At 45.5% G+C, this 27,650-nt stretch overlaps 1 protein-coding gene across 3 annotated transcripts in view; it reads right to left on the bottom strand.

Moving 5' to 3' along the window:
- Positions 1-27,650, bottom strand: part of RUNX1 (RUNX family transcription factor 1) — a 244,508-nt gene that overhangs the window by 69,538 nt on the left and 147,320 nt on the right. For 2 of the 3 annotated variants that reach the window (XM_029214051.1, XM_029214053.1), the window contains exons 3-5: positions 24,284-24,322; positions 18,272-18,525; positions 12,180-12,336 (exon numbers count right to left, since the gene is read on the bottom strand). In XM_029214051.1, the coding sequence (XP_029069884.1) occupies positions 12,180-12,336; positions 18,272-18,525; positions 24,284-24,322 (450 nt within the window). The remainder of the gene's footprint in view (positions 1-12,179; positions 12,337-18,271; positions 18,526-24,283; positions 24,323-27,650) is intronic. The other variant, XM_029214052.1, reaches the window with a different exon arrangement.

Below are 27,650 nucleotides of genomic sequence, written 5' to 3'. Positions count from 1 at the left end.
GATTCTTTAAGTTGTACAGAATCTCCCGGTTTCTCTGTATTGAATTGAGGCGACGATGTCGGTGGGTGTCCACTTGGGTGTAAAGCGCCGGTGTTTACAATGTCCTTACCGATGGCACCTGCAGCCACGCAGGCGAAATGTACGGGGGAGGCCCCAGCTATTGGTACAAGGATAACCCCGCAAAGTTGCCTGAAAATCAGGTGCTGAAAATACAGAACTAAGCTTTCCATAAAAAACAGCATGCGTTGAGTATGATGCAACACTTGAAACATAGCAGTTTTACTTAGAGAAAACCAAAAACATACCAAGTGTTTTCTCTGGAGCTGGTCTACAAAAATGAGTTAGTTGTGTGAGGACAGCAATGGTGTTTTATTAATCTTTGCATTTTCTGTTCTGAGGCAGTAAGAACAAAATGTTTGATAAATGGATCAATGGATTATTCTGTAAACTTTGTTTGACAGCTGGTTCTTTATGAGGTCTGACTTCACTTGGAAGGCTCAGTTCTCCCTTTTGGTGGCATGGGTGTGAGCCCAGCTTTACTAAAGGGTTGGATGGGCAAGGCTTTCTCTTCATGAGGCGCACTACCGAACCCCAAAGAAGCATGATGCTCTCACGCTATTTTTGCACTTCCCTTCCCCAGATGTCATGGCCCCTTTCCGATCTTCCTTTTTTCTTTCGGTGTCCCAGTGCCTGAGCGTCTCGGATGAGGAACCAAGTTTTAATCCTTTTAGCCCAAAGACCTCCAAGACCCTGAATTCACAGCCTCTTTAGGTCAAGGCCACGCCTGCTGCCCTGTACTTCCATCCTGGAGAACCCTTTGGTTGGCACACCCCAATTCCACAGTTTCCACCCAACGGGCCAAATGCCACACAGGACAGGTGACCAAAGTGACCTCCTGGGGCTGGCCTAGTCCTAGCCCTGACCTGCTGGTACCCATAGCCCAGTGCCTCAAACACACAGCCCAAGGCCACATACCACCACGGCAGAGAGGTCTGGTGTGTGTGTGTGGGGGGGGCATTTTGGAGGGAAGGTAGCGTCAGGGTCCTCAGTGCCTGCTCTCCAGGCTGTTCGCATCCATAGCTCTACTGCAGGAAGCTGGGAGGGCAGGTGGGGATGGAGGCCAAGTAGGAAGAAGAAGGAAGGTCTAGGCAAGGCTGCAGGGTGTGGTAGGCGGGGCCTGGAGGGAGCTGATTTCTAGACATGGTGACATTTACCGATGGTGGGTTTGCAAACTGGATATACAGCGACCCCTCCGTATCCACGGGTTTGGCATCCATGAATTCAACTAACCTTGGATCCCGTCTCTAAGGTCCCAAGCACCCTCCAAAAAGCCCTGTCTGCTCTTCAGTCTGCAATCCCAGCATCTCCGTACCATTTGTATCTGGTGATGTCAATTCCCTGCTTAAAACCTGCTGGGGGACCAGACCAAATTCCCAATGTGGATGTCAAGGCCCTTACCAGCTCTCTTGGCCAGCTCGGTGTTCCTCCCCAACCCTGTTTTCTGTGCTTGGACACTCTTCCTGATGCCTTCAGCTGGTAGCCCCCTCGTCACCCTGAAACATCTCCACTGAGATGACAAGCTGTCCAGAGAGACCCCTAAGCTTGTAGTGGGTTATGCACCCAGCTGTGCATTTTGCTTCCGTCACTCCTTTCACTATGGTGCTGGCCACTCAGAACAGTGACATCTGCTTAACTGCGGGCCCCTCGCCAGCCCCGGCATGCTGTGGCTTCTCTTTAGCTGGCCTTTGTATCTCCAGTGCTAGCCCAGCGCCTTGCAAGCAGCAGGTACACAATGCACATCTGATGAATGAATGAATGAAAGAAAGACCCCCATGAAATGACCTCTGTGGGTGGGGGACAGCTCTAATAAAGTAGCCATGGGCACTATAGTTCCCTGATCGAACAGGGTCCAAAGCCTGTGAGCAACTCACTAATGAAAACAGAGAACACAAGGTCCATCACCAGGCTGCTGCCCGGCAAATGCCTGGGATGATTATATTATTATTATTCCTTCATTTATTTATGAATATTTATGAAATTCCTGCTGTGTCTCAGGCACTCTAATTTTACAAAGTTCCTCGGAGGATAAAGGAATATAAATTCCTTGCCAACGAGGAGTGGACAATGGAAATAGCATTGTTCCTGACTTTCTGACTCAGGGGGACACGGGCTACCTCCTGCCCACTCTCTTCCCTCCTCCCTCGGTGACTCTCCCACAGAAGGAAGAACGATGCGGCGGTGAGTCATAGCTCTTTCTTCCTAAGTTTTGTTACACACACCATCTCATTTTAATCACCCTAATAACCTTTTGAGGTACATATGAAGAGCACTGTCATACCTATTGTACAGATGCAGAGACTGAGGCCGGCACATCTAAGTGAGTCCGGCAAGCACACCACCTTCTCATACTTTGTCACACTACCTTCCAAAGACCCGCAGAATCGTCACAAATAGATGCGTGTGTTTCTATGTTGTTATCATGAATCAGAGGACTATTAAATGGGACACAATGGCCTTAGTGGACTCCAGAGCCCATGGATTTGGGCAGAATGCAAGATACCTCTCCAAGCAACAGCCAGATTGATCGATTCTCTGTTGACATGTGACCAAAAAAGAAAACCACGTGTGGATGTTGGCTTGCGGTTTCTGAAAATGCTGAGATACAACCTTCAAAGGCTTCCAGGGGAACAGCCAGGATGTCCTGAAGTGTGGTCCAAGGCGAGCTGTCATGGCACCACTATAAAACTCCCCTCAACCTGGGTGGAGTCAGCAACTATGGTGCAGGAAGAATGTGATGCTGCTGGGTGCCAGCCTGCGGAGCCCGGCAACAGGACAAAGGGATTATTCTGCTTCATTGTGAAAATGCAGTGTTTATTGTAAAAATACGATTGGGAATTAAAGGGGCATGTATGAATCATAAATATTGGCATGCTGTTAATGTTTGGGCAAAAGAGTTGGAAGGACTAAGTTGGGAGAACTTCTTTTCGGATTACAGTACATATTTAATTTCATCTCTTCCATTGCTGATCTGAAATCGCAGTGCCCGCTGCGCATAAATAACCCTTCCGTGTCCTGAGAGCTGGCTCTATGGGGCCGAGGGATCAGCATAAGGGTTGATGTTCCCTCCCAGAAAAGTCATTCATTTAGACAAACAAAAAAAGCAGGTCCCGGTTGTATTGTTTGTTAGGAGCTCACAGAGTTGCCGTCAGCTTCCCTGCAGAGTCAGTCACAGCAACTGATCTTACCATGAAAAGTAGTAACCCCTAAAGTCTGTGTTACCTCAGGTAATACTCACTGGACCCCGCCCCCTTTGGACAAAGGCTGAATCGGGCTCAGACAGGTCAAGTGACTTGCCCACAGACACACAACCCTGAGCCAGTGTTCTCAATCAGTGTTTCTTCCCCCCACCTCTCCCCCAGGAAGCGACATTTGGCAAAGTCTGCAGACACTTCTTGTTGTCACCACCCATGAATGACATGGAAGGAATGCTCCTGGCTACTGGGTAGAGGCCAGGGATGCCACTAACCATCCCAAAATGCAGAGGATGGCTCCCACGACAAAGAATAAACAGCCCTAAACGTTGATGGCGCCCAGGGTGAGACACTGTCCTCCCAGGAAGAATTCAGTAATAGCCATGTGCTAACCACTATGCACTACTGCCTAGAGTAGGCAGAGTCCTGGGGTAGTCACTCATCTGGAGATATTTAATGAGTCCCCACTCTGTATCAGGCACTGGTCTAGTGACTGGTGATACCACACAGTGCTGTTCTAGTTAAAGGCGGGATCTCTTGTGTTTTGAAAATTCTTGGAAGGCCACCTCTTGGGGAGTCCCACGCCCATCTTCATCCTTTCCCTGGCGCTGGGGTCCCAGCAACGCAGTGCACCAGTGCGCGCCTGCCTGCCACAGCTGTTCCCAAGCTCCTTCCCCAGTGACCTTCACTTCCCAGAACGTGGGCAGCGTGGGGGCTCCGTATAGCCCAGCTCAGACGCCGCCTGGGAATTCCCAGGAGGATAGCTAACTCTTACAGGTCTCAAATGATTTGACACACAATTGATCTCCACGCCGAACCTGGGAGCTGGTTGCTTTACTGAGGAAAACTTACAGGAAATAGAAGGGGCAGGAAAGTTTGGAGTGAGGGCCCCCTGCAGAGTAAATGCAAACAAACAACCAACTAGAGACCGCAGTCACAGCAAAATGTATTCAAGAAATTCCACCTGTAGCAGGCACCACTGTGATTCAATGAGAACGCCTAGAGGACTCTTTTTTTCAGACTTTTTTCAAGTCATCTTCCCCTGAATCTTCTTGTATTATAGAAAATAGGTGATAGCAGAACCAACACGTAAGGGCAGGTGGGAGAAAGCTCCAGAAGAACCCAGCCCTCTGTCTGTCCGTGGTCCCTGCACACCTAACACGTGGGCAGCAAACCAGGGCTTCCTAGGGATGGACGGCAAATCAGCCTCTGTCCCGTCCCTACTCCTTCCATGCATTGCCCTTGGGTGTGCAAACTGACTCCTTTTCGGAGTCTGTAAGGTATTGGTCAGTGATGCATACCAGGACCTTGCTTTTAGCCCTTTTTAGTTCAAGTGGACACTGTCCACTCACATCAATTCATGTTCCTGGATTAGTGGATCTGTGGCCCCTGACTGAAGCCTGATGGGGAGGAGGATGGCAATGAGAAGCCAGCGTGCACTTTCACTGTTTCTGATGGTCCCTGTGGACCTGCACCTGTGTGGTATTCCTGAGGGAGCAGCTGTAAGTGGGGGGAGTCCTCGAGGGAGAACTTTCCCTGCCGGGTGGCCCCCTCCACCTGCAGCCTCTACTTCTGGCTGCCACACATCCTCCAACCCAGGAGATGCCAAGATGGTGCGATCCTATGCACACAGAACTCTAGTATATTTTCATATTTAGAAAAAGACTAATATGCAGTGATGCTCTCTCGTTTTTGTTTTTGTTTTTTATTCTGTGTGAACTGAAGTTTTTCATAAGTTTGGTAAAGAGGCAGAAAGTGTTAGGGAAGAGAGGAGACATTTTATGACTTATGATCATTCGTGTGAGGCCAGCCCAGGGTTTCTCAGTCTCAGCGTGACTGATGCTTTGCAGGGGTAGGGCTGTCCTATGTGCTGTGGGAGTCACTCTACCCACTAGATGCTAGGAGCACGCCTCACCCCAGGGGTGACAACCAAAAATGTCTTCAGATATTGCCAAACGTTGGGACCCTCCGAGGGAGACCAAATTGATAGGCAGATTGATAGATAAGATCTACCAACTATGACCTGCCCTGAGGTTTCAAGCAGGACTGGGAAGGCAGAACATCTGGACAGACCCAAGTGCCATAGGTACTGGAAATACACCATGTAAAGAGGCCAAAGCTGTATTAGGATATGAGTTTAGACTGTTTCTCATTAATTACAGATAGATGGATAGATAGATGGATAGATAGTGACTGTACTCCATATAATGGTTTCAAATAGAATGAAGGAAAAACATCTCTAAAAACCCAAAACCAATGCCTAGAGCAAACTGGAGTGTTTCCACCTACAAACAGGCCCCTCCCTCCTTGCCTTCTCTGCTGAGATCTGATAAGCACACAGTTCACCAACTGTGCTCAGATGCCTGTATTCCTGTGTATAGCCTTTGTTTGAGCCAAGGAGAGTCTCCTTTGTTTGCATAAGGTGACTCAGTTAAGGCCAAACACCACCCTCGAGGGTGCCGGCCAGACCTCCCATTCACCAGACCCAGAAGCATCCTTGGATCCGGAAGCTGGGGGGAGGGTGCAGCTCTGCAGACTGGGCTGCCCCTACATCCTTAATGACGCTCTTAAATCTCAAGGTAAAAGCAGGGATTCATCTAAGTTGAGAAACAGACAGGAAATTTACTTACATCTTTGAGAAAAACACAGTTTAAGTGGCTCCTACATGAATGTTTCTTCACCAAGGGAACCAGGGGAAACACATTTTGAATCCAGTGGCAGGATGGCCACCGGGCCTCTCGAAGGAGGTTGTTGGGATCACCTTCTGATTTATGGGTCCTTCAACTACCTGAAACCCTCATTGGAGGAAGTTCAGTGACATAAAATGGAGTTCTTAAGTGGGATACGCTGCTCGATATAGCCTAATAGAGACTGGAATGTGCTGGAATCCCAAATGGGCACCAGCAACAGGAATGCCATGGCAAGCTCGGTTCTTAACATGGACCGAAATACATCTCTGTTGAAAGTGGGACTCACATCAGGACCAGTGACGGAGGGTGGGCTTTGCCTGAAGTCCACTAACGCATGCTTATAAACATAAAATCTTGAATGCCCCAAGAGTGAGCTGATAAAACTGGCACCTTTGAAAGTATTCACGGGCAGCTCATTAAGTCCACACTGCTCACGTATTAATTCCTGTTAATTGCTTTACTGGGGCTTCAGATGAGAAGACCTTGTTAGTATGGATTTAGTCCTCAAAGATAATTTGGTCCAGGAAGTCTTCTCAGTGGTAGTATGGATGGACACACACACACACATACACACACACACACACACACACACACACACCCTTCTGGTTGAAAGTCCACGAAATCCTTCAAAACCACATAGCCTCTCCATTTTGACAGTACATGGTTATTCATGAACATCCCCTTTCTCATCTGAACATGTTTTGTAATCACCAACAGAAAGAAAATCGTCAGACAATATACCATCTCTCTTTTCAACAAGTCATTTTTCTTTAAAAATAATAAAGAAAAAGAAACAGAATATGTTCTTCCATAACCAGTCTTCTCCATCCTCTCTTGCCCCTCGCCAACCAGCACAAAAGAAAATACAAAACTGACTCATTAGAACCAGATCAGCAGTGCAGCCGTTGGCCGGATCACTGTTTATGTCTATAATGCTTGCTGCTGAAACAGGAAGCTCTAAAAATCACTCAACCATTATTTCTCTCGGAGGCACTTTCTGATTGATAGTCTTCTGTCCCCACCAAAAAGGGCTGCCTCAATCCAAAGCAAGCCGGCTGGCAAGGAAGGGGTTTGGGGGAGGGGTGGTGGAGAGAAGTCCAGCTTCTGCCCCCCATCAGTTCTTAAATACTGTTCGTATAAATAACCTCAATTTAAAAAAGCTGTCCAACGCCATCAGCAATGCCTGGCACTTCATTAAATCAGCAGGAAAACCATGAAGAGATCAATTGCAAAGCTGCGTGTTCCAGGCACAAGCAGTTCTCCAGAAAGCTCTCCTCTTTGCCATGACACCAAGCGGGACAGGGACTGCTGGGTGGTGGTTTGGGGGAGGGGTGGGAAGCAACTTGCTTTGAGAAAGTGTTTTTACTCTTTTACGGGCAAGTTGAAACAGAATGAGAAAGCTGATCTCTAGAGATGAATTCTACATCAGATCATGGGCACTAGCTTTTGCCCTGCCATCGAAAGGCATTATTTGCTAGGGCTGCCAGAGACTGCGTGTATCAGAGGCTGGGTCTTTTCCCATCAATATTTGCCCACACCGAAGTCTGAAAACAGATTTCAGTACATATATAATTTTAAAATGTAGATCAATAGCAACCCAAAAGAGGGGGAAAGTGGGAGAGTTGATTTTAACACAACTCTCCTCTTTTCCTTGTATTCTCTCCAGGAGACCTGACTGCCAGCTCATTATCTTGAATGTTATCCATGAAACAACACTGAGATTGTCAGATGAATTTTCCTCCCCCTACTATGTGAGTCTGTGATAAAACAGAGAATGACTTGGATCCTGTGATAATACTGTGAGTCATTCAGACCATTTCTCAGTAGTGACCACTCCATAAAGACACGTCTCTGCTTAGAATACCGGTACGCTCTATCCTTTTCTACATGTACCTTTCCTTCAACCACAGTCTATCACTCATCTGAAAGGCAGCCTCCCCACACTGTTCCCCGAATAACATAAAATACCTTAAGAATGAAAATGCCTTACGTAACAAACATTACACAAATATGCAATAACCCCGATTGTGACAGCGTAAATATTATGTCTGGGAAGACATCCACAGCAAGAACATAAGGAAGGAATTTCATTTTATAAAAGAGTTGGGAAGGGTACTTGTTTGAAAGTGGGCAAGATTAAAGTTGCCAGGGAGATCAGCATAAACACAAATGTCCACCAAGAAATTAACCCCAGTCCTAACGGATGGGGGAGCACGTGCCCTCTCTGGGCTGGTTGTGGAATTCGAGGTGCAGGTCTGCAGCTGGGGGGCCAGGCAGTCACTAGAGAGGAGGCTGCCCCTTCGATGACAAGACAAGCCCTTCTCCTTTGCAAGGGACCATATGCGTGCACACCTGATGGCCTCTCAAAAGTCTGGACCAGCGGTTTGACTGGGATCTGTTTTCCTAATTATACACACCAGGTCCTGGCTATAATAAAAGCAGGTGTAACCAAAACAGCACAGGGTGTAAGAAGAATGTCTAACTCATGTGTTCGTTTATTTCCTCATTTTCCAGTTATCTACAATGTGCAGCACAGCGCTAGGCGAGCCCTCCATAGTCAAGGCAAAGATCCAGATTCAGAGATTCTTAGCTTGGCGGGTCCATGGATCCCCAGAAGGTCCATAAACAAGCTTCAGCGGCCCTGAAAACTGAAATTGTACAAGAAACTGTGTGTGTAAGTGCACGTGTGCATTTTTTTCCCCCTGGGGAGAAGGCTTCCAAGGATTTTCAAAATTATTCATGACGTTCCCAAAGATTAAAAATCATAGTCTTAGGAAAATCAGAAGGAAATTTGAAGTGCATTCTCTTCCCCCATTTACGATGCGGTAGATAATACGGTCTGGTAGATTTCCTCTTTGGTTCTAAAATGAATTAACTAAGGCCATAATCCCTGATTGATCGATTCCTTTACAACTGATTAAGTACTCCAATAGCGACGGGAGCTCTCACAGATTTCACTGCTAAAGTTTCTTCAACGTCTCTCGGCTGCGGCCATGATACACTTTCTTGTAACTGAAAATACCCGTAGCACCTGCCCCGATGACAGATGTCAGCTGCTGCTAACGATCTCACCTCTCGATCCTGAACTGTGATTTTCTGGAGGTAAGGGATAGTCCCAGGACGTGTGTTTAAGTGTGAATTGTTCTGAACAAGAAGCAGTGTGCTCGGTGTCAGCTCCCCTCTTCTGGGAGCTGCTATTTCTTCTTCCATTGTAAAGGAACGGTTGATCTATATGGAGATACTGAATCAAAGGGAGAAAATTCCCAGGGGGAGATAGCCCTGAAGGAGAGATTTAAATTGTCAGGGCCGGAAAGGAGGGAAGGAAAGGAAAGGAAGGAGGAAGGTTCAGACTGCTGAAGCCTTCGCCAATACTTTTTAGGGGCCAGTGTTTTCAGCAAGGCCGTAAAAGCCGGATGGGCAGGTTTTCCCAGTTGCAGGCTGAACCCGAGGTTAGGAGCTGTGGTCCTGGACATCAGCCAGCACCCAGACAGATTGGTTTTGTCGAACAGAGAAAAACTCTTCCATGTTCAACCTCTGACAATTTCTACGCGGTTTTACAATCCCCAGGGACTGGCAGCTGAGACAAGAAAAGGGAGTTTCTTTTTCTACCCTTTATTTGGAACTGAGCACCAGGCCCCTTTGAGAATCCATCAGACCAGTGGCTTTTGACAGAATGGGAAATTGGCACTGAAATGTTTGGTGAGCCAACAGCCAGGACCTTCTCGGCCCCTGTGTGGTGTGTTGATGCCAATGTCATATTTTCAGACACATTTTCAAAACCAGAAAACGAAATAGTGGATAGTCTTAAGATCAAAAATGAAATAGTGGATAGTCTTAAGATCACTTAATAAAACGTTATGAAACTTTTAAAGGACAAGATTCAGTGAGGTAGATTAAGACTAATTGTTAAAATGAGTGAGAGTCATCTGCTGTCTTCGTAATGGGAAGGAAATTGCAAAAAAAAAAAAAAAAAACCAAAACAAAACAAAACAAAAAACCTGGCAGGCTTTGATGTTGACACTTAGACTTGAAAGCGTAAAATCAAGTTGTATTCTACCACTATGGGGAGAAATTATGAGAGAGTCAAACTGGGCCTTTTGATGGCTCATTTTGTCTTGTAGTCCTAACCAAAAAAAAGAAAATCATTCAAAACTGACAATATACACAGTAACTGTAATTGGGCAAAACATTCATTTTGGGGTTCCTCTATTTTGGATTGCTTATTATCACGCGTGGGAAGCAGAGACTGCTCAAGACAGATATTGTCCATATATGGAGCGTTTCAATTAATTTTCTCGTTCCAGGTTATCAGAAGACAGCCCAGCCTTGGGTGCAGTTATTTTACTCTGCAAACTCAAGGGCATCCTGGCACGAATCAGGCAGCCAAAGGCAAACACTCCACACCTTGGGGAAACAGTTCCTTGTTACCCAAGTAAACACGAGCTTCTCTTAGTCACCCACTTGAAACAGACACGGCCAGTGAGGGGCGAGAAACGCCAGAAAAGAAAGCAGGCTGCTTTCAAAATTTCACTCTTTATCATCACCGACCTCCTGGGCCTTGCCAAAAAGCCACTACTGCACTTCTTATGGGAAAATGGCATGGGCCATTAAAGAGTTTCCAAAACTTCCATAACCAAAACCTGACCCGTAGACCCACATAGATGCATATGACGATAATATAACTTCCTCTGGAAATGCAACTAAATGATACTCAGCTGTGGCTTCCTAAGAACAGAAATCCACAGGAATTGACCTGAGGTGGTTACGAGGCTGGAAGGCATGGACCAGGCAGTAGGGCCTTTGTTTTTTATTGGCTTCTACTCATCTGAGGCCTTCAAGATGTTTTCTAAACACACATCTCTGAATCATAATGGGAATTCCATTTACTGAAAGGTGGGGACTTTTAATATAACAAGTGAACCCATAGAATGACTTATGCCTTTATACCTTATAGCACCATTCATGCTTTCAATAAGTGGGTGTAATTTTCTTGGTATTACCCTGTTATTAACATAGTGCTATGAACAAATATTTTCAATCACGTTATAAGTTTTTTACAATTTTCTCTACCTTTGATTCTATCTCGAAAATTCCCCAGACAGCTAGGATAGCACAAAAACAATAGCGCAAAGAAGCAGCATGCCTTTACCCCCATTCTTCTTTGACTAATCAAATTCCCCCAAAACACAGACTTTCTTATATTTTTAAATGCCTTTATACAGACTAATGATTACTCTTATGTTTAAATGTCCATTGGTTGTACTTTTACTTTTTTTCAATACAAGAGTCAGCTACTGTTATTTAGGTTACCACGTCTTTTCTATCATACTCAAAATAACTTTTATTCCTAAGCTTATTCAATACTGTATTACAAAAATGAGATTTTCAAAACGAACTATCTTACCTCCTTCAGTTAAACTAATCCTACTTATTGCTATTTGTAAAATAGGACTAAGGTTCTTACAATACAAAGAAAACACAATATTTGAAAATAACTGGAAACCGGAGGAGATTACAATATGCCAAGATTCCTCTTTCTGCTCTAATACTTTGATAACGGGCACAGAAAAAGAAAACTACACATAGAACTTCACTGATGCAATCATTCCTCTGGAGAATCCAGTCTTTAATATTATTAGTACCTAAAATACTAATAAGGCATCCAAATTACATATAGGAAGGTCACATTGCCATCAAATTCACCAAGCCAGAATGTTACTATTTCTTCATATTTTACCATAAAAAATGCGTCCTTGAAACACATTTCAATCATCATTCACTATATAGCCCTTAAAATTATTAGAAGTGATCATTTGAAACTCTGTCACTTGTCAAAGATAACACATGGGCCCTAAGTTAAAGGTTTCCAGTAAAGAGATATCTGAAAATTATCAAAGAGAGAGAACCCCAGTTGCATGATCTTAGTTTCCATGATGGTAAGTTTTATATTTTTTACATTTTAGAAAAGATCTGAGAGGTCTCCTTGAAATTCACAATTCATGTTTTGCCTGCTCCAAATCAGTCTTAAACCAATTCCATAATAGAAAGCAATAGCGTAAAGCCAGATTCTGTTAAAAACATTAAATTTTAAATAAAAAGCTGATGTAGCAATAATAACGGGAAGAAATGACTGTGTTTCTAGGGAATCCCATCACAGAAACTTCTAGATGTTTTGAAATCTGGGTTTGTTGCTATGTAAATACTGGGTATTTCAAGTTCAGTTCTGACAGATACATACCTCTTCCACTCCGACCGACAAACCTGAGGTCATTGAATCTCGCGACTTGGTTTTTCATGGCCGCTGTTGCATTTCTCAGTTCGGCTGAGTAGTTTTCATCATTGCCTGCCATCACAGTGACCAGAGTGCCATCTGGAACGTCCCCCAGTGCCACCACCTAAACACCAGACATCAGGCATGTTAGAAACTTTGATGTCATTTGCATAATTATTCTAAAATTGAATGTATATTAAGTGATGCTTTTTAGTTTGCGAAGGAATAACAATCAGAAATTAAGCAAAACAACAGAAAAGTTCTTAATGGGAAGATTTACTTTAAATTCCACTATGCAAAATTATAAATGTTTAAATAATAAAACATTCACCTAGTGAAGCCACATAAGGTCACAGAGTTGGAATAACACTCACTATAGCAAGGACTTTGAAAAGCTATGCCTTCTCACGAATACAATCATCTCTTAATTCTTCATATTTGAGAAACAGAATGTCTCGTTTTTTATAAGTTTATAACCTAACCCATCTTTCATTTGTCTAGACCTCCACCGACAGGCCGAATAGGGCGGATTTTGCCTTTTAGGTGTTTAAACTTACTTCTGCTAAAATTAAATTTGATTGCTACCACTGAATTGCTGACGATTCTTGAATGACTTAAACTCTCCCTTCGCAATTAGTTCATCCTTGTTGCCCCTACTCGCTTCTACTACCTTGATTTTCACTAGCAGTGAATTCTGGTATGCAAGAGAAAAAAATCAGAAACATGCCCTTGGCTTAATACTAACTACAAAATCAACAGACCTCAGAGAAGAGGGGTGCTTACTTGGATGCGCTCCTCTGAATTCAGGAGCGGAACTATGTCGCATTTTTATATCTGTGAGTCCCAGAGATGTGTTAACTTGGGACCTTATAGATGACTGAGGTTTTCTCCAAACCCAGTTGATCTTGAAGAAGAATTCCTTCAATGTAACTGAATGGGAATGGATTTCTATCAGAACTACTAAAGTCAACCAGTAAATACATATTTTTTGACACTTAGGTAAAAAAAAAAAAAAAGCAGCAATTTCAAGGTAAAATGCTTTAAAGAGCATGGCCCAAAGATGCTTCCTGCAGTAGTATCCATTTCTTGATCATCATTTGACCCTTCTAGAAACTATTTTCTTGATCAAAACATTTATTCTTAGCTATAGTTCCATTGTTTGTGTTTTTTAAGGTAGTTGTAGAATTTCAAATCAAGATGCCCCAAGTTCTACTTATTCCTATCACTTGCGATACCCCTTATGGTACTTTCTCAGTCACTAGTGAAAAGTGTGCTCATCATTCCAATTATATAATCGTTTTGGGGGTTTTAGTTTTGAGCTGTGATAATAAAGCATTCTACAGTGATTATTCCTCCTTCTGTTTTCCACCTCCCCATTTTTACCTAATATTTGCTACATAATTTGGGGGGGTAACACCTATACTTCAGTCCTCTTTTTCTGTCTGTAAATAAGGCTGCCATAGGCTCCCTTGTATGATACAAAAGCCGTGTTTCTCTAAATTCCCATCTTCATTGCCTGCTTCGTCATCACCCTTTCTCTGTGTCATCCAGATGACCATCTATTGTTTTTATTCCCGAGGATGCTGTGGCTCTTGGATTCTAAGGAGTACGATGGGGAAAATGAACCAACTCACTATAAGGGGTGGATGTACTTCCAACCCCAGGACTACACCAGGAGAATCAATTCTCACAGCAATAGGTAGGTATGTTCTTCATCTATTTTATCCAACTTGCACTCTTATCTTTCTTTCCATCCAAATGGACATGTTTTCTATAAAGGAAATTTAAAAACACAGCTATTTCTTCCCCAAGCACCCTCTAATTAGGTATTTAGAGCCCATTATTAGTATGTTTGTTGCTGTTTAGTTAAGAGCAGTAATATGACAATTCCCTTTTGTTTCAAAAATATTACTGAAATAAATCTCCTTGATCAGTTATTTAGTTATTGTTACCGTTTTTTCTATTCCCATAAAATATACTTACTTTATTCTGCTTTTCTCAGTCTCTTAAAAATCCCCCGTCCTTTTTTTCCCCACTGTTTTCACTTCCCTCTGTAAAATTAGCTCACAATGTTGAAATGTCCTCCTTGAAAACATATTTTTACTCCCTTTTCCCCATCTCCCTGTGATGACCTGGCATCTCTATTTTAATTCCACATTCAGTAAGCATACAGGGACCGGATCAACCACATGGTTTTCCAACTGAATAAGTCATTGTTGGTTAAATAGGTTAAAATAAATAAATCTTGTTTTATAACTACCAAATGTTTTCTAAATCACCTTCATCCTACTGGCCCCTCTCACAGGCTCCATGACTGTGCCTCACTCATCTTTCCAAAACGATCCTCATCAGTAATACGGCAAATTCATGAGGACAACACCAAATAGAAACAAATAGAGAGTAAAATAATCATGGTGGCTAAACAAGAAAATGCTGTTGATGTTGGAATTTAAGACTAAACAAATCAGGAGTTTAACTCCTTCTTTTCCCTTTTTTTAAACTGTAGCAGGAGTCAAAGGTATTTCGGGGCTCAAAGATCATTTACTTGGCCTTTCATCGATTTTTCATGGTGGGGGGAAGGGAAAGAATATTAAATCCAGGAATATTACATTAATAAAGTATATCATCTAATTATTAGCAAGCATTCTTAGACTAGGAAAAAGAATTTAAATTTAAAACTAACGTGTCTATTAATTTGATACAGATTTGATCATTGATAGGCAATATGCAGAGATTTTTGAAAAAAAATCTAACTTCAAACAGAGAAAGAGAAGCAACTGGAATGAAAAGCTATAAACAATAGGTAAGGAAACACAAACATTTACATTTTAACACAGACCAAACAGACAAGAAGGGACTTGCTGGCCAAAGGATAGCTCATTTTTTTTTTTTTTACTTCTCTGTTTTTAAAGTATCAGGAAGTTGGGCAAAATATCAAGCCTCGTCTATGTTACAGAACCTTCCCACACTGCTCTTGGTCGGCCTGTTCACAGTTCAAACTGGCATTTTAAACTAACTCTAATTAGGTTGAAATTACAGTCACAATTCATTTATTTCAAATCCCTTAATTTTCCAGTGTTATAAAGAAAGCTGTGGGGTGGAGCTTAACATTCAGCTGAGATGATATTTAATGCATAGCTAGGGGACCACGATCTTGCTGACACAAACATTACTTCTTTCTTTCCTATGAAAAGAATATTACTATCAGTGCCCAAGGCCTCTGAACTTGCTGAAGGCGTGTTTATGCCTTTGGACTCTGGTGTACCAGGGCCTAAATGAACTTTAATATTATAGTCTTACAAAATATATCCTAAGTCATCCAAACAGCCTTTTTGGCTGCTTCTGTAAATAACGGGTAACAGTAGCAAATTTAAGATTTTCTCGGTAGCAAAATAATAGATCTCTTCTAGGCTGAAAAATAAAGGTGTTTCGTGGGAGAAGGTGGGGGGCACTTTGGGGTCCAGGATAAGCAATTAGGATGACTGTAATCTATTTTAAGGAAAATTCATAACTTGAAATCTCCCTTTAGTTTCAAAGATTAAAGCTGAGGATTTACACGTATTCAGAAGACTCCTAAAGAATCACTTCAATGCTCTTTTCATCTATCATGAGACTTTATCACTGGTTTTCATTTTCTCCTCCTTAATACAGGGAATGTAATAATTCTTTACTGATTAACTTCTTAAAGAGATTGTCTGAGGCTTATACAAGATCCAAATTTTAAAGTAATAATTTCTATAGAAACTGCTTGGGAGGTAGGTGGTGGAAGGTGAGTACAGACTGGATTCAGGGACACACAGTGAATGAATCAAGCCGGATACAGTCATTTTTTTCAAGTTTAGCTTGCTTTATCCCTAATCTTTGCGCCTGTTACCTCCCTGGAAAATTTGCCTGCTCCTTCCGTTATGCAAAGAGCAGGTCTCCTTCCGAAAGAGGCCCCTCTTTATGGGGACGGGAGTGGAGACAGATTATTCATCGAGGGGTCTGATTCCTCTGCTGTCCTTGCCTTTGCCCCAAATGTTCTCAAGACCCACTTGAACTTTTCTCAAGAGATCTATACCTTGATCTTTAACCTAGAAACGATCACTCAGTAAAACGGATCTTTTTTAAAGTGAATTTTGTCAAAAGTCATTTTAAAACGGAAACTTCTATGGTTATTAAGATTTCCGCTAAAAGGAATTCCCTGATGGCTCATGAAAACAATTTATATGATTTTTTTTTTCATTCTTTTAGAAGAAAATAAATACTTTCATGTGGTGGCTTGAGAAACGACATCGCTTTAACTTCTGAAGATTCTCGCTTAATCACTTAGTGCTTGGGGTGTGGGTCCCTAGTAGAGGAGGAGAGATACAGAAGAGACTTGATTTATCCCAAAGGAAGCCACAGATCCCTAAGAACCCACACCCTTGGCGTGTCCAGAGCACCCGGTCTTAAAGGACCCTTTGGTTGATTATCAGCTTGTCTCCTCCCCTCTGTACTTATCTGAAAGTGACCCCAGGGCCCATCCCTGTCAGGTCCTCTGGAACTGAGGGAGAGCTGAGGAGGTCTGCCTGCTGAGTCTGTTTATGTAAAGGGATTAGAGTGATTTCAAATTGAAATGGGCTCCTAACCCAAACGTACAGAGCCGGAGGAAGGGACAGGAAAGCATCCAGTGGCTGCTCAAACTTATCCTCATTTTCATCCCCCTCAAAAACTCCTGCTTTCAGAAAACGGAGGCAATTCTACAGACACAGACAATTGCACTTTTTTTGGCTGTTTGTTTTAGAAATCATAATCTAAGTTTGGAAGGTATGTAAAGCTTAAAAATAAAGAACTCTGACAGTACTTTTTTTAAAAAAAGTGAACATTATTCATTGTAACTAACTCAAGATCCAGCGCAGGCTTGGAACCATAAAAAGCTTATATTAAATTAATCGCCTCTTAAGGGGACAATTATTTAACCAGATTTTTTTTTTTTTAAGAAAAAAGAGTAGCTGATCTTTACAGCTTCCCCCCCCCCCCACCTGCTTTCCTCAGTCCCTGCAATGAACCGGAAATGACTGCACTGATTGTATTTAAAAGCCTGCCCCTTCTTCAACTCACCCAAGACAGAAGAACTGAATCCCCACCGCCGAAATGAAATGTCTGCTGTTTGCTGCCAGGGTGGCGGTGGTTGTCTAAAAACGCCCGGGGTTGTTTATGTATCCCCTTTGAAGGCCAAGGTTTTTATAGGGAGCTCAAAGCTAGGGCAAGATCAGGGGTGAAAAGTGAACGAGGACCTCTCAAGCTGTTCGGCTGAAGTTACCCGGTCCACACCGCCCCCTCCTCAAACAGCAAAGCGGGCGGATTAGACGGCCGTCTCACGCTAGACAGCCTCGCCTCCTTCCGCTGCCCCGGGCTTAAGCTAGGTGAGCCGGCGATAACGTTCAGTGGGGTACCAGGCAAAGAAAGAGCATTCGCTACTTGCGGCTTCTGGCAGGAGCAGCCTAGAAGCTCGAAAAAACTCTTCAGAAAACTTTTGCAAACTTAACTACTCCCGCCGTGGACTTTGAACCTGCTAATTCCTACAGGGCTGTTAAAGAGGGGGTGGAAGTGGAAAGCCTTGACAGTTTTCCTTGTCAGTTTATTTACATTGACCCGAAGGTATAAAAGTATCTCTATTTTATTTCCTGACGTCTCCCTCAGAATGGTTTGGGTGTCAAGCCAGAGGCGGGGAGAGAAGCAGAGGAGCTGACAGACAGGCTTGTCCCTGCTGGGTTATAACTTTTCCTACTTTAGATCAAAGCTAAGGACCCCTGCCGGGGAGAGGTCCAGCCGGCCCTCAGTGGACGTCTTTGGGGGCATCCTGAGTTTTGCGGCCATCCTTGGAGGCCGCCGCGGCCGGTTAAGGCGGGCCCCTCGAGGGTCGCCACGGCAACGCAGCATCCCCAGTCTCCCGAGCGCAGGGGGATGGACCACAGGCCTCAGCGCCGGCCCCTTTCTAGAACCCGGCCCCGCCTGCCTGGCCGCTGCCCTCCTCGATCTCCCCGGCCTCGACCGGCCTCTGCCTGTCCTCCCTCCACCCGCTCCGGGCCGAGTACCTTGAAAGCGATGGGCAGGGTCTTGTTGCAACGCCAGTGCGTGGGCAGTACAGAGCACAGGAAGTTGGGGCTGTCGGTGCGCACCAGCTCGCCCGGGTGGTCGGCCAGCACCTCCACCATGCTGCGGTCGCCGCTCCTCAGCTTGCCGGCCAGGGCGGCGCCGGCGTCCGGGGCGCCCAGCGGCAGCGCCTCGCTCATCTTGCCCGGGCTCAGCGCGGTGGAAGGCGGCGTGAAGCGGCGGCTCGTGCTGGCATCTACGGGGATACGCATCACAACAAGCCGATTGAGTTAGGACCCTGCAAACAGCTCCTACCAGACGGCGACAGGGGCGCGGATCTTCAGCAAGCAGCTCCCGGGAGACCAACATACAAGTTCAGGGAGCTTTATTGCTGTGGGGTGGCTGGGGAAGGGGGCAGACTAAGAGTTACTAACAGTCCAGGAGGGGGAAAATTCTAGTTTTGCCGATCGGCCTCAGACCCACGCAGGACTCTTTAGCAACCGACCGCTCAGTGCTTTAAAAAGTGGGCGACCAGAATCCAAAGTCAAGTGCCAAGGGAGACGATCTTCTTCTGAGTCTTGCTTTGAGAGTTTTAAGTTCAGTCTTTGGCTGTTACCAAAGTTCCCAGAGGCAAAATTCCCATACACTTCCTAAAATATTTATGCGGAGAGCAAAAGGACCAGCAAATACATAATTTGGAAGTTCCAGTAGTTAATTGCCTGTCAGATTTTTCCCAGGTGAGTTTTGTCTAAAGTCCAACACAACAGAAAATACACGAGGAGTGTCTTCCAAATACGGCGCCACTTTTTATCATGCAAAACTGGCTTCGGTCCTCAAAAGCAAGAGCTGAGACTTCCAAAGGTCCTGCTGCTAATGTATGTGCACACACATATATATATATAAATATATACATATGCTCTACTTCATAACATATTTACAACACAATCTGTAGAGAATTTAAACACAACAGAAATCCATTACTGTTCGCTGCAGGTTTTTTTTTTTTTTCTTTTTAAGTAGCCTTGAAACTCAGCTTCAGTAGTTGGAGAAGGGCTGGGCGAGAAGTACTTGTCATGTTCTCAATAAATTCTGGCAAAATGCTCAGTTCGGAAAATTCAGCTTTTCAAAGAAAAGCTAATCTTAAAAAAAAAAAAAAAGTCCAAGTCAATGACACCTAGAGTTCAGCTCTCCACATCTGAGAACTCGGGTTTGGGGATGTTGGTTAAGTTTGCGGCTGGTCCTGTGGTTTGGTGGGAGGTGAACAGCAGCCGAGTCACACGCACGCAGGCACGCACTCTTCGGAAGCCAGCCGCTGTCTGCATCGACTGCGGTGAGTCAGCCCCGACTTCGGCAGTAACTAGACGATCTTCCTCCAACGTCGCCCCAGCGTCGGCCGGTTAACTACTCAGACGCGCCAATACCCACGATCACAGCGTAACCGCAGCAGGTGGAGCGGGCCTTGTGAGGAGGCTCCGCAGCGCAGATCGAAACAGACGGGGCGGCTCGTTACACAAGCACGCACACACTGCCACGCACACGCAACTTCACCACTCGCCTCGAAGCACAGCGCACTTTCTCCAGCAGTTGCCAAAGGAAACAACCGGGTGAAAGTTCACACCCAGGAAAGAAGTTGAACCATCCAGTCAAGAAACCAGTTCATTCAAAAGTAAGAAAGAAAGAAGAAAAATAAAAATCGAAGCTCCGACGCGGGTCAAGGAGAAACAGCAAAGACTGACTTTCTTCTGGTGTCCCCAGGAGCCCCGGGAAGAGGTGCCTGCCGGCGCAGGGCCGGGCAGCGTGGTGCCCTGGCTGGGTCAGGCCGCGGGGCGCCCGTCCTGCCTGCGCCCGCTGGCTCTATGAATGAGAGTGCCTGGAAATGAACGTGCTTTTACTGTAAGCCCGGCCCGAGGAATTCCATTCCCTCAGCTCGTTTGCATAGGGGCGGCCGCTGGCCAATCACAGGCCTTTCCGGTATCAGCCAGGGCGCGGCTCGCGGCCGCGGGCTCCTGGAATTGGCCCGCGCGCCCCCGCTGCCGCCGCGCGCTACTGTACGCAGCCGGGGTGGAGAGTCCACCGCCGCCGCTGCCACCCGGCGTTCCCCGCGCATCCGCATCCACGCACACACACGAACACACGCACACGCTCCCACGCTCGCCCCAGGCCCCGCCCCGGTGCGGACCGCGGCCCTGCGGCTTTGCACACACGGGGGGTTGTGTGGCCGCCTGCTTTGGGGCTGCAGTGAACGGCCTCGCCAGGGGCGGCCGCGGTCCAGGGACCGAGGAGGTGGAGAAGAGGAGGCCTGCCGGCCTGGGGAGGACTCGGGCAGCTTGCTGAGCCCCGAGCAGCCCGGGGCCGGAGACCTGCCGTAGGGAGGCGCCCCGCGAGCCATCGAGATGAATCGGCCGCCGCGAGGCTGCGCGGCCGCGGCCGAGACTCCGCTTTCCCGGCGTGGATGGGATTCGGCCGCGAGGGGGCCGGAGGGCCGAGGGCCCGGCCGGGGAGCCGTTCAGCGCGCCCACACGGCCCCGTTGGCAGCTGCGGCGAAGTGGCGCTGATTCACTTAATGAGGCCAGACGGTTGTCGGTCTCCACAACATGGTTTTTATGTTTTTAGTTTTCTCTCTTGGTTTGTTTTAATTGGTGTTTTATCGCCGCGGCTGGGCTGCGGATTAATTACGCAGCGCGCCTTAATCAGGTTGATTGAGTTTAGCGGCGAGCAAAGGAGTTTCGTAGTTAGACCCCAAAGAACAAGCGACTGGAAAGAAAGTTGAAAGCATCCGCTCGGCTCGCTCCCCATCCTCGGAGCGTCGGCTCCCTCGCTAGGCCCAGGTCGCCCGCGCTCCCCACCCACCTCCGGCTACCCGGAAACGGCCCCGGCTCCGCTCCCTGCCCGCGCGCGCGAGCCGCCGCGGGTGTTAAACCCACCCCGGCTTTGCGCGCTGGCGGGAATTTCCCCCGCTCCAGTCCCCGCGGCGCCGCGGGCATTTTCGCGGAGCTTAGAGGGGCCACGCCCCCGCCCGGCCGCGGGGCTCCCCCCCTCTGCGCGGAGCCCACCCGCTCCCTCCCTCGGGGGAGGCGCTCACCCACTCCCCCCCCGTCGACTCCCCGGGCGGGGGTCTCTGGCCCTCCCCCCGTGGGTCCCCTCCCTGCCGCCGGTTCGGACTCTCCTCGGGCTCTGGCGCTGTGGCCTGCCGGAGGCAGGGGCCGTGGCGAGCCAGTCGCGCAGGCCTTTCCGGGCGCCCAGGCAGCTTCCCTCGCCCCACGCCCAAAGAGGCCGGGAGGTGCTGCGGACCGCGGGCTCAGGGCGGACGCTAGGGGGCAGCAGCCGCCCTCGCTCGCCGCCCCGGGCGTCCAGTGGCCTTGCAGCGCGCCGGGGAACGCCCCCGACGGCGCGGGGCTCTGCCGGCCTTCTCGCGGCCTTTGGGTCTCCTGTACGAACTTCAGTTGGGGAAGAAACGACAGGAAATGACCGCCCAAGCCAGCCTGCGCGGCATTCCCGCCCCCACACACCACCCGCTATACCGGCAGCGCAGCTGGCGGCCAGGGAACCCTCGGACAGGGGTCCTGGCTGTCCCGGCCGGCGCGCGTTAGGGTCTCTTCTCGAAACCCCTTTGCCCGAACCCCGCCGTCGGCCGGTCCCAGGCCGTCGGTGCTGCAGGCGTCCCGGGCGCCCTCCATCCTGCCCGGCTTCTCCCCACGTGGGCCGGTCCCCTCGCGCCCCTCGCTCCGGAAAACCCGGGACGTCTGGGAGCTCCCAGGACCCAGCTGCATTTTGTTTTCATGGGTCTGGGGTCTCAGAAAACGCCTTTGTATTTTTCTTTAAAAGTAATTTTGAAGAAGCCGCATTTCAGGTGTAAAGACCCCAAACGTCCTCTCTCCACCTGGGCCGAGGGATTCCAAATACTGCGCAGTCCCAAACCTCCCTGTCTGCCGCCCCTCCTGCCCGGGGCCACAGTCGCTCTGCGTCCGGGCTCGACGCTGCCCGCTCTAGAGGCGAGTTCGGGCGGAGTGAAATCTTTTTGCTTCAGCTCAAGTGCATTTCCCTAAGAGCCGATCAAGCGCTCCTGGGGGCTGCCTCCAAGTGCATCCCCGTAGACCCCCACGGACGGGGGCTGGGACTCTGGAGATGTAGCGGTCTGGGGTATGCCGCCGCTCGGAAAGGTCAGAGAAGGCTCTTCTGGGGCTGCGACCGTTTGCCTGAAACCCTAAACCCTGCGAGGGGCTGCGGGGCGCACCCTGCGCTGCGGTCTCCCGGGCGGGGATCAAGTTCCCTTAGTAAGGTACAGCGGTAGATGCACCAGGTTTACCCTTTCAAGGGCAGCGCGCTGCTCAGCTCAGAGTCTCAACCAGTGAATCCCGAGTTCGAACGCAGACACGGATGATAATAGCAAGGAAAGCTTTTGCTGATTTATTCTGAATCGGGCCACCGGGCGTTTGGGGCTACCCCCCAGACTTTGCGCAGGTTATAACTGCGTTGCGCGGTGCACGCTTGAAAACCAGAAACAAACAACACTGCCCCTCCTTATCGAGGGACTAAAATGAATGCAAAGCAGGCAGCATGGGGCTCAACTAAAGGATACCCGGAACCCCTTAGTCTGAAGGGCTTTTTACATAGTTTATGAAGTTGAGTAACCATGTACGAAATGAAGAATTCACTTCCACCAGAAGCGCTCATTTAAGGGGCGATATAGAATTTCCCTTTCCCTGCCTCTCTTAAGAGAAAAGGAAAGGAAACATTACAGTGTACACTCCTGGTGTTCCTCTGGAATAATACTAAAACCTACTTTTGTCATAATACAATACAAAAAATATAACGAAGTAGTATGTTGGGCGAATGCTGTGTGACAGATTCTTCCAAATTTGCTGCATGGGGGAAATTTCAAAAAGGCTCATCAACTGACTGAATGAAATGTAAGTTTTCACAGTGAACTTAAAAAGCAGTATTTGGTTAGTTGGAAGAAAAAAACACAATTTCACCAGGAAACAACAGCTTATTGACATTTTTTTCTACAACTTTAGGTAAATATATAACTATGGGGAGGGCTCAGAAAATATCTAACTATTTCACATTTTTCCCTCTTTCAAAACCCTCTCAAAAATAAATAAGACTCAACCATTCTCTTAAAATCCCCCTCTGTAATATGATATTTCTAAAATTACTTTTCTAAAAATGTAATATTTCTAAAAGAATTATTTCTGCTTTCAGTGACTATTTTAATGAAAATAAAAATACAGAGAATGTATTTTGCTAGTGGTTCTGGACCAAACTGCTTCAGTTTGTACTAATGTCACAGGGAGGGAGAACAATTTTGTTGAAGACTAACATACATGTTAATGTATGTACAATACACACTGTCCAGTTTTCAACATTGGGATTTAATTAAACATCCCCTTCCCCCAGTGGATTTGAGATTATTTCACTTTTGAAGTCTAATAACTTTGCGGACAAGATCCCTTAGTTCTTCCATTATGTCCTTCCTCTATGTAATGACTTCCATGGGATCCTGTGGTTGATATGTGACTATTTCACTAACTTTGTAAATCAATTTACAACTCACAAGTAGCAAACTGAGAAAAAATTTTTTTAAATCTTTAAAAAAATTATGGATGCTTAGTAAACATTTTACTCTCATAAAAATTTTGCATTAGCACTGCTATAGCAAAAGTAATAAACTAGGTAATAACACATAGAAGCCAAGCTCTATTTTTTTTTTAGAGTCATTTTTATTATTAAATGACTCAATAGAGTCATTTAATAATAAACAGCAGAATGCACCTGTGGTAACTGCTGTAGAACCGAGGGTATCTTTTAAGGTTTCATTGGAACATTTTATATGTTTGACATTTACAATATAGAAAACAGCTTTTAAGTATTTTTGAATCAGCAAAAAAAAGTGTTGATTATTTGGTTAATTTATATCGTGAGTTATTTATAGCGATACATGGATAAAATGTCATATATGCATATATGAATGTGCATATTTTGTTAAAAATATAATTTGGAATCTAACATACCGTGAACGTCTCTAGATGGATTCATTCCATGTACACATTCTGAAAAAGTAGAAAGTAGGAAAATAAAAATATTTTTAATATTTTAAAAATATACTGACAGCAAACACCAAATTTACCAAAGTTGATTAATTTAATTTTAATTGGAATCAGTGCCAGTGTAAAAACTAAATCCCCCCTCTCATTTTTTTTGGTAGCTTGTTGCCTCTCACACTTTGTTAGCACTGGAGATTTTTATTGCATATTGTCTAGCTTTGGCTCAAAAATAACTTAAAACAGTAAATCATTATATAAAAAATGAACTGTTACCTATGCATATGATTTTTATGTACCTTTGACCAATGTTTTTCATTGCTAGGTAATACTGAATCTTTATCTTTCGTAGAATCACCTCTTTCAAGCTCTATATGTGATGCAAATGTGATTATTTAATGAACATTAAAAATCCATTTGGAGAATGTAGGGATGGATCACAATTCATAGTGAAATTAAAACCAAACCCTAACTTAATACAAAAACATTTAAAAATCTGTAACATGCTAGAAGCTAAATGCAAGAAGTAAAAATATGAATAGTTTTCAAAGTGATAAAAATAAACAATTTGGAATATACCTTCTAAAAGAAACAAACTAGTAGATAAATGTTATGATAATTTACTTCCAATGATAGGACATTTTAGAAAGATTCCCTCTTTGCTTGATTTCCTTTCCCTTTGCTAGGAGGGCAGATTATTTATATGGAAAGCTTTCATTCTTAAAGTAACAGATGATATCAACCGTTTTTGAAAATATTTGTCATGTGATAATTTCCATATATGAATTACATATTCATATATGCCCATATATGAATATACCGCTGCATGTACAGTTACAGGTAAAGTCACAGGTAGATCCATTAAGCAAAGCCATGTGAAGCTATTCCTCTTTCCCTTGAATATCTATGTATAATGTTCTGAATGTGAAATTATTCCATCAGCCTTGTATATTGATAATGGTCAGCACTGAATGATTAACTTGGAGGAAATAGCGTTTTTCAAAGCCTTAGGATTTGAGCATTTCAAATACTGCAGACCTAAAGCTTTCAACTCCACTGCACAATATTGGTATAACATAGCTTAAATAAAACCTTTAAAACTAAGAAAGGAGGTAATTATTTCAGATTTCTGGATGCTGTTTGAATAGGCAGGAGAACAAAATTTTCAGCTCCTTAGTCTTATATTTTTGCCAAAGCAAAAAGGGCAACTAAAATGATAAGGGGTTCTGAAGGACTGCCCTATGATAAAAAATGAAAGGAATTCAGTATGTGTAGTCTTAAAGGAGCATCCTTAAAACACACACATACACACACACACACACACACAAACACACACACATACACACACAAGATTGTGGTTTACAAGTACATAAAGTGACTCCATAAAGATTTTTTAAAAACAGAGCAGGGAAAGAACTATTTGCACTAATAATGAATGATAAGGCAAAAAATAACAAATGTACCCAGAAGTTAGTAAGTTTAGTTTTAATAGGCATGGGGGTCGGGGGAAATCCACAACAGTAAGATTGACCAGGCAGCTGAGTTTATACTAAAGAGACCCAACAAAACTAACCACTCTGGAAATTCTCTCTTGAGACCCCGAGGAGCCTTTCCATGTCTGAGCCTGAGAAATATGAGAAGCAGAGTGGAAAGGCAAGTGTTTTGTCTACACACCTAATATTTCAGTGATTCTGAGAGAAGAGCCAAGATTTTTTTTCTAAACCTAAAAGCAAAGGCAGAAGTAGTGGATTTTGAAAGGTGTGCATGCGGTCTGTTGAAAGCTTTCTTAGTTTGCCCTGCGTCAGTAGCTTTGAGGACACGCCATTAAGCTGGGGGGTGTTGGAAGGAAGAGAGAAGGGATGGGTGGGTGTCTGTACATGAAGTCATACCTGTAAAGATTTGTAATGATTTGCCCAAGGAGTTGTTAAAGGTGCTAGAACCTGAACTGTAAGAGAGGGGAGGTCTTGGATGTTCATGACAGTGAGAGCTGACTCCGGCGAGCACATCCTTCCACTCTCTCCATTGAATGCTGCTGTATGCCAGGCCATGGCCAAAATGCTTTCGGATACCCGTCCAGTTTATTCCTTGCAACAATGCCATTACCACCCCATTTTACAGACCAGGAACCTTACACTTGGAGAGTTTAGGAAACCTGCCCAAAGTTGCTTCACGCTTGATCTCTGTGTACACACACACACACACACACACACACACACACACACGCATCCCCACATACGGGTCTACACACATGATGAGCTGTTTCTTTTAGACCACAACTATGTATTTTTATCGGTGTCCTTTGTAGCCTTCTGAAAAATTAACTGTGATCTCATCTTTCACTTTTATCCCCCGGTCTCAAGGTCTCCATCAGAAAATAGCCCTGAAATTCTTTACCCTGCAAAATCTCAAATATTTAGGAATCATATCTGAGGTTATTTCTGGCCATCTACCAAGTTTGAGGAGCAGGTCAGGGTCCCTTTGGCCAATAAGTGAGAACGATGGAGTGTCAGACTGCTGGTGGACACGTGTGTAGGGTGCAGGGAGCTGATGGGAGGAGGCACAGGGGTTGGCACCACCTGGTGGGCTCTGGGAAGACTTCTCTCCTGGTTAGAGATGATATTTGATTTGACCCTTGGAGGTCGTGTAGATTTTCACCAGGTGCTTGGGAGGGTGGGAGGAAAGGCTTAGGGTGGGGAGTGGGGAGAGAAGCCTTTCCAGGCAGAAGGATGAGCCTGAGAAAGGCATGGATGAAGTCATGACACAGACCCGCAGTACAGCTGGAGCATAGGCTGGGGATCAGGTTGGGGAGTGGCAGCTCGTAAATGACACGACGCCGGCAGACGTGAACGCAGGTCAGAGGCAGCTTACACAGCGTAAAGAAATCTGAACTTCGACATGAGGGCAGTGGGCTTCATCAGAGCCTTGAAATCTGGGAAATAACATAACGAATACATATTTTAGGAAAATAAATCTGTCGGAGGTAGATAGGTGAATTAGAGAGGGCAGAGAAGGAGTAGGAAAGCTACAGCCTTGCCAGGCAAGGACTCATGAGCATTAAGGTGGAAACAATGGAGACAGAAAAGGGGGGACTGAGGTGAGGGACGGAGAGGGGTCTTCCCCCATTTCCGGCCCAGGTGCCATTAGTAGCAGTCAAGACCAGAGAGGATGGGTTTGGGGGTAGACATCAGGAATCAGCTTGGAATGGACAGAACAAAATTATAGGTGCTGGTGGAAAAAACAGGAGGAATGGGTGTTGTGTAAGCTTCTAAGTCTGTGATCATTTGCTAGTTTGGCAGCAGCAGAGGACTAGCACACCGAGCATGCCTTCCCCTCCTCT

This window comes from Monodon monoceros, unplaced genomic scaffold (genome assembly GCF_005190385.1).
Source record: "Monodon monoceros isolate NGI ecotype Baffin Bay Population unplaced genomic scaffold, NGI_Narwhal_1 Super_Scaffold_11, whole genome shotgun sequence".
In the NCBI taxonomy this organism is placed as follows: domain Eukaryota; kingdom Metazoa; phylum Chordata; class Mammalia; order Artiodactyla; family Monodontidae; genus Monodon; species Monodon monoceros.
This window is presented reverse-complemented; position numbering and strand designations above follow the sequence as displayed.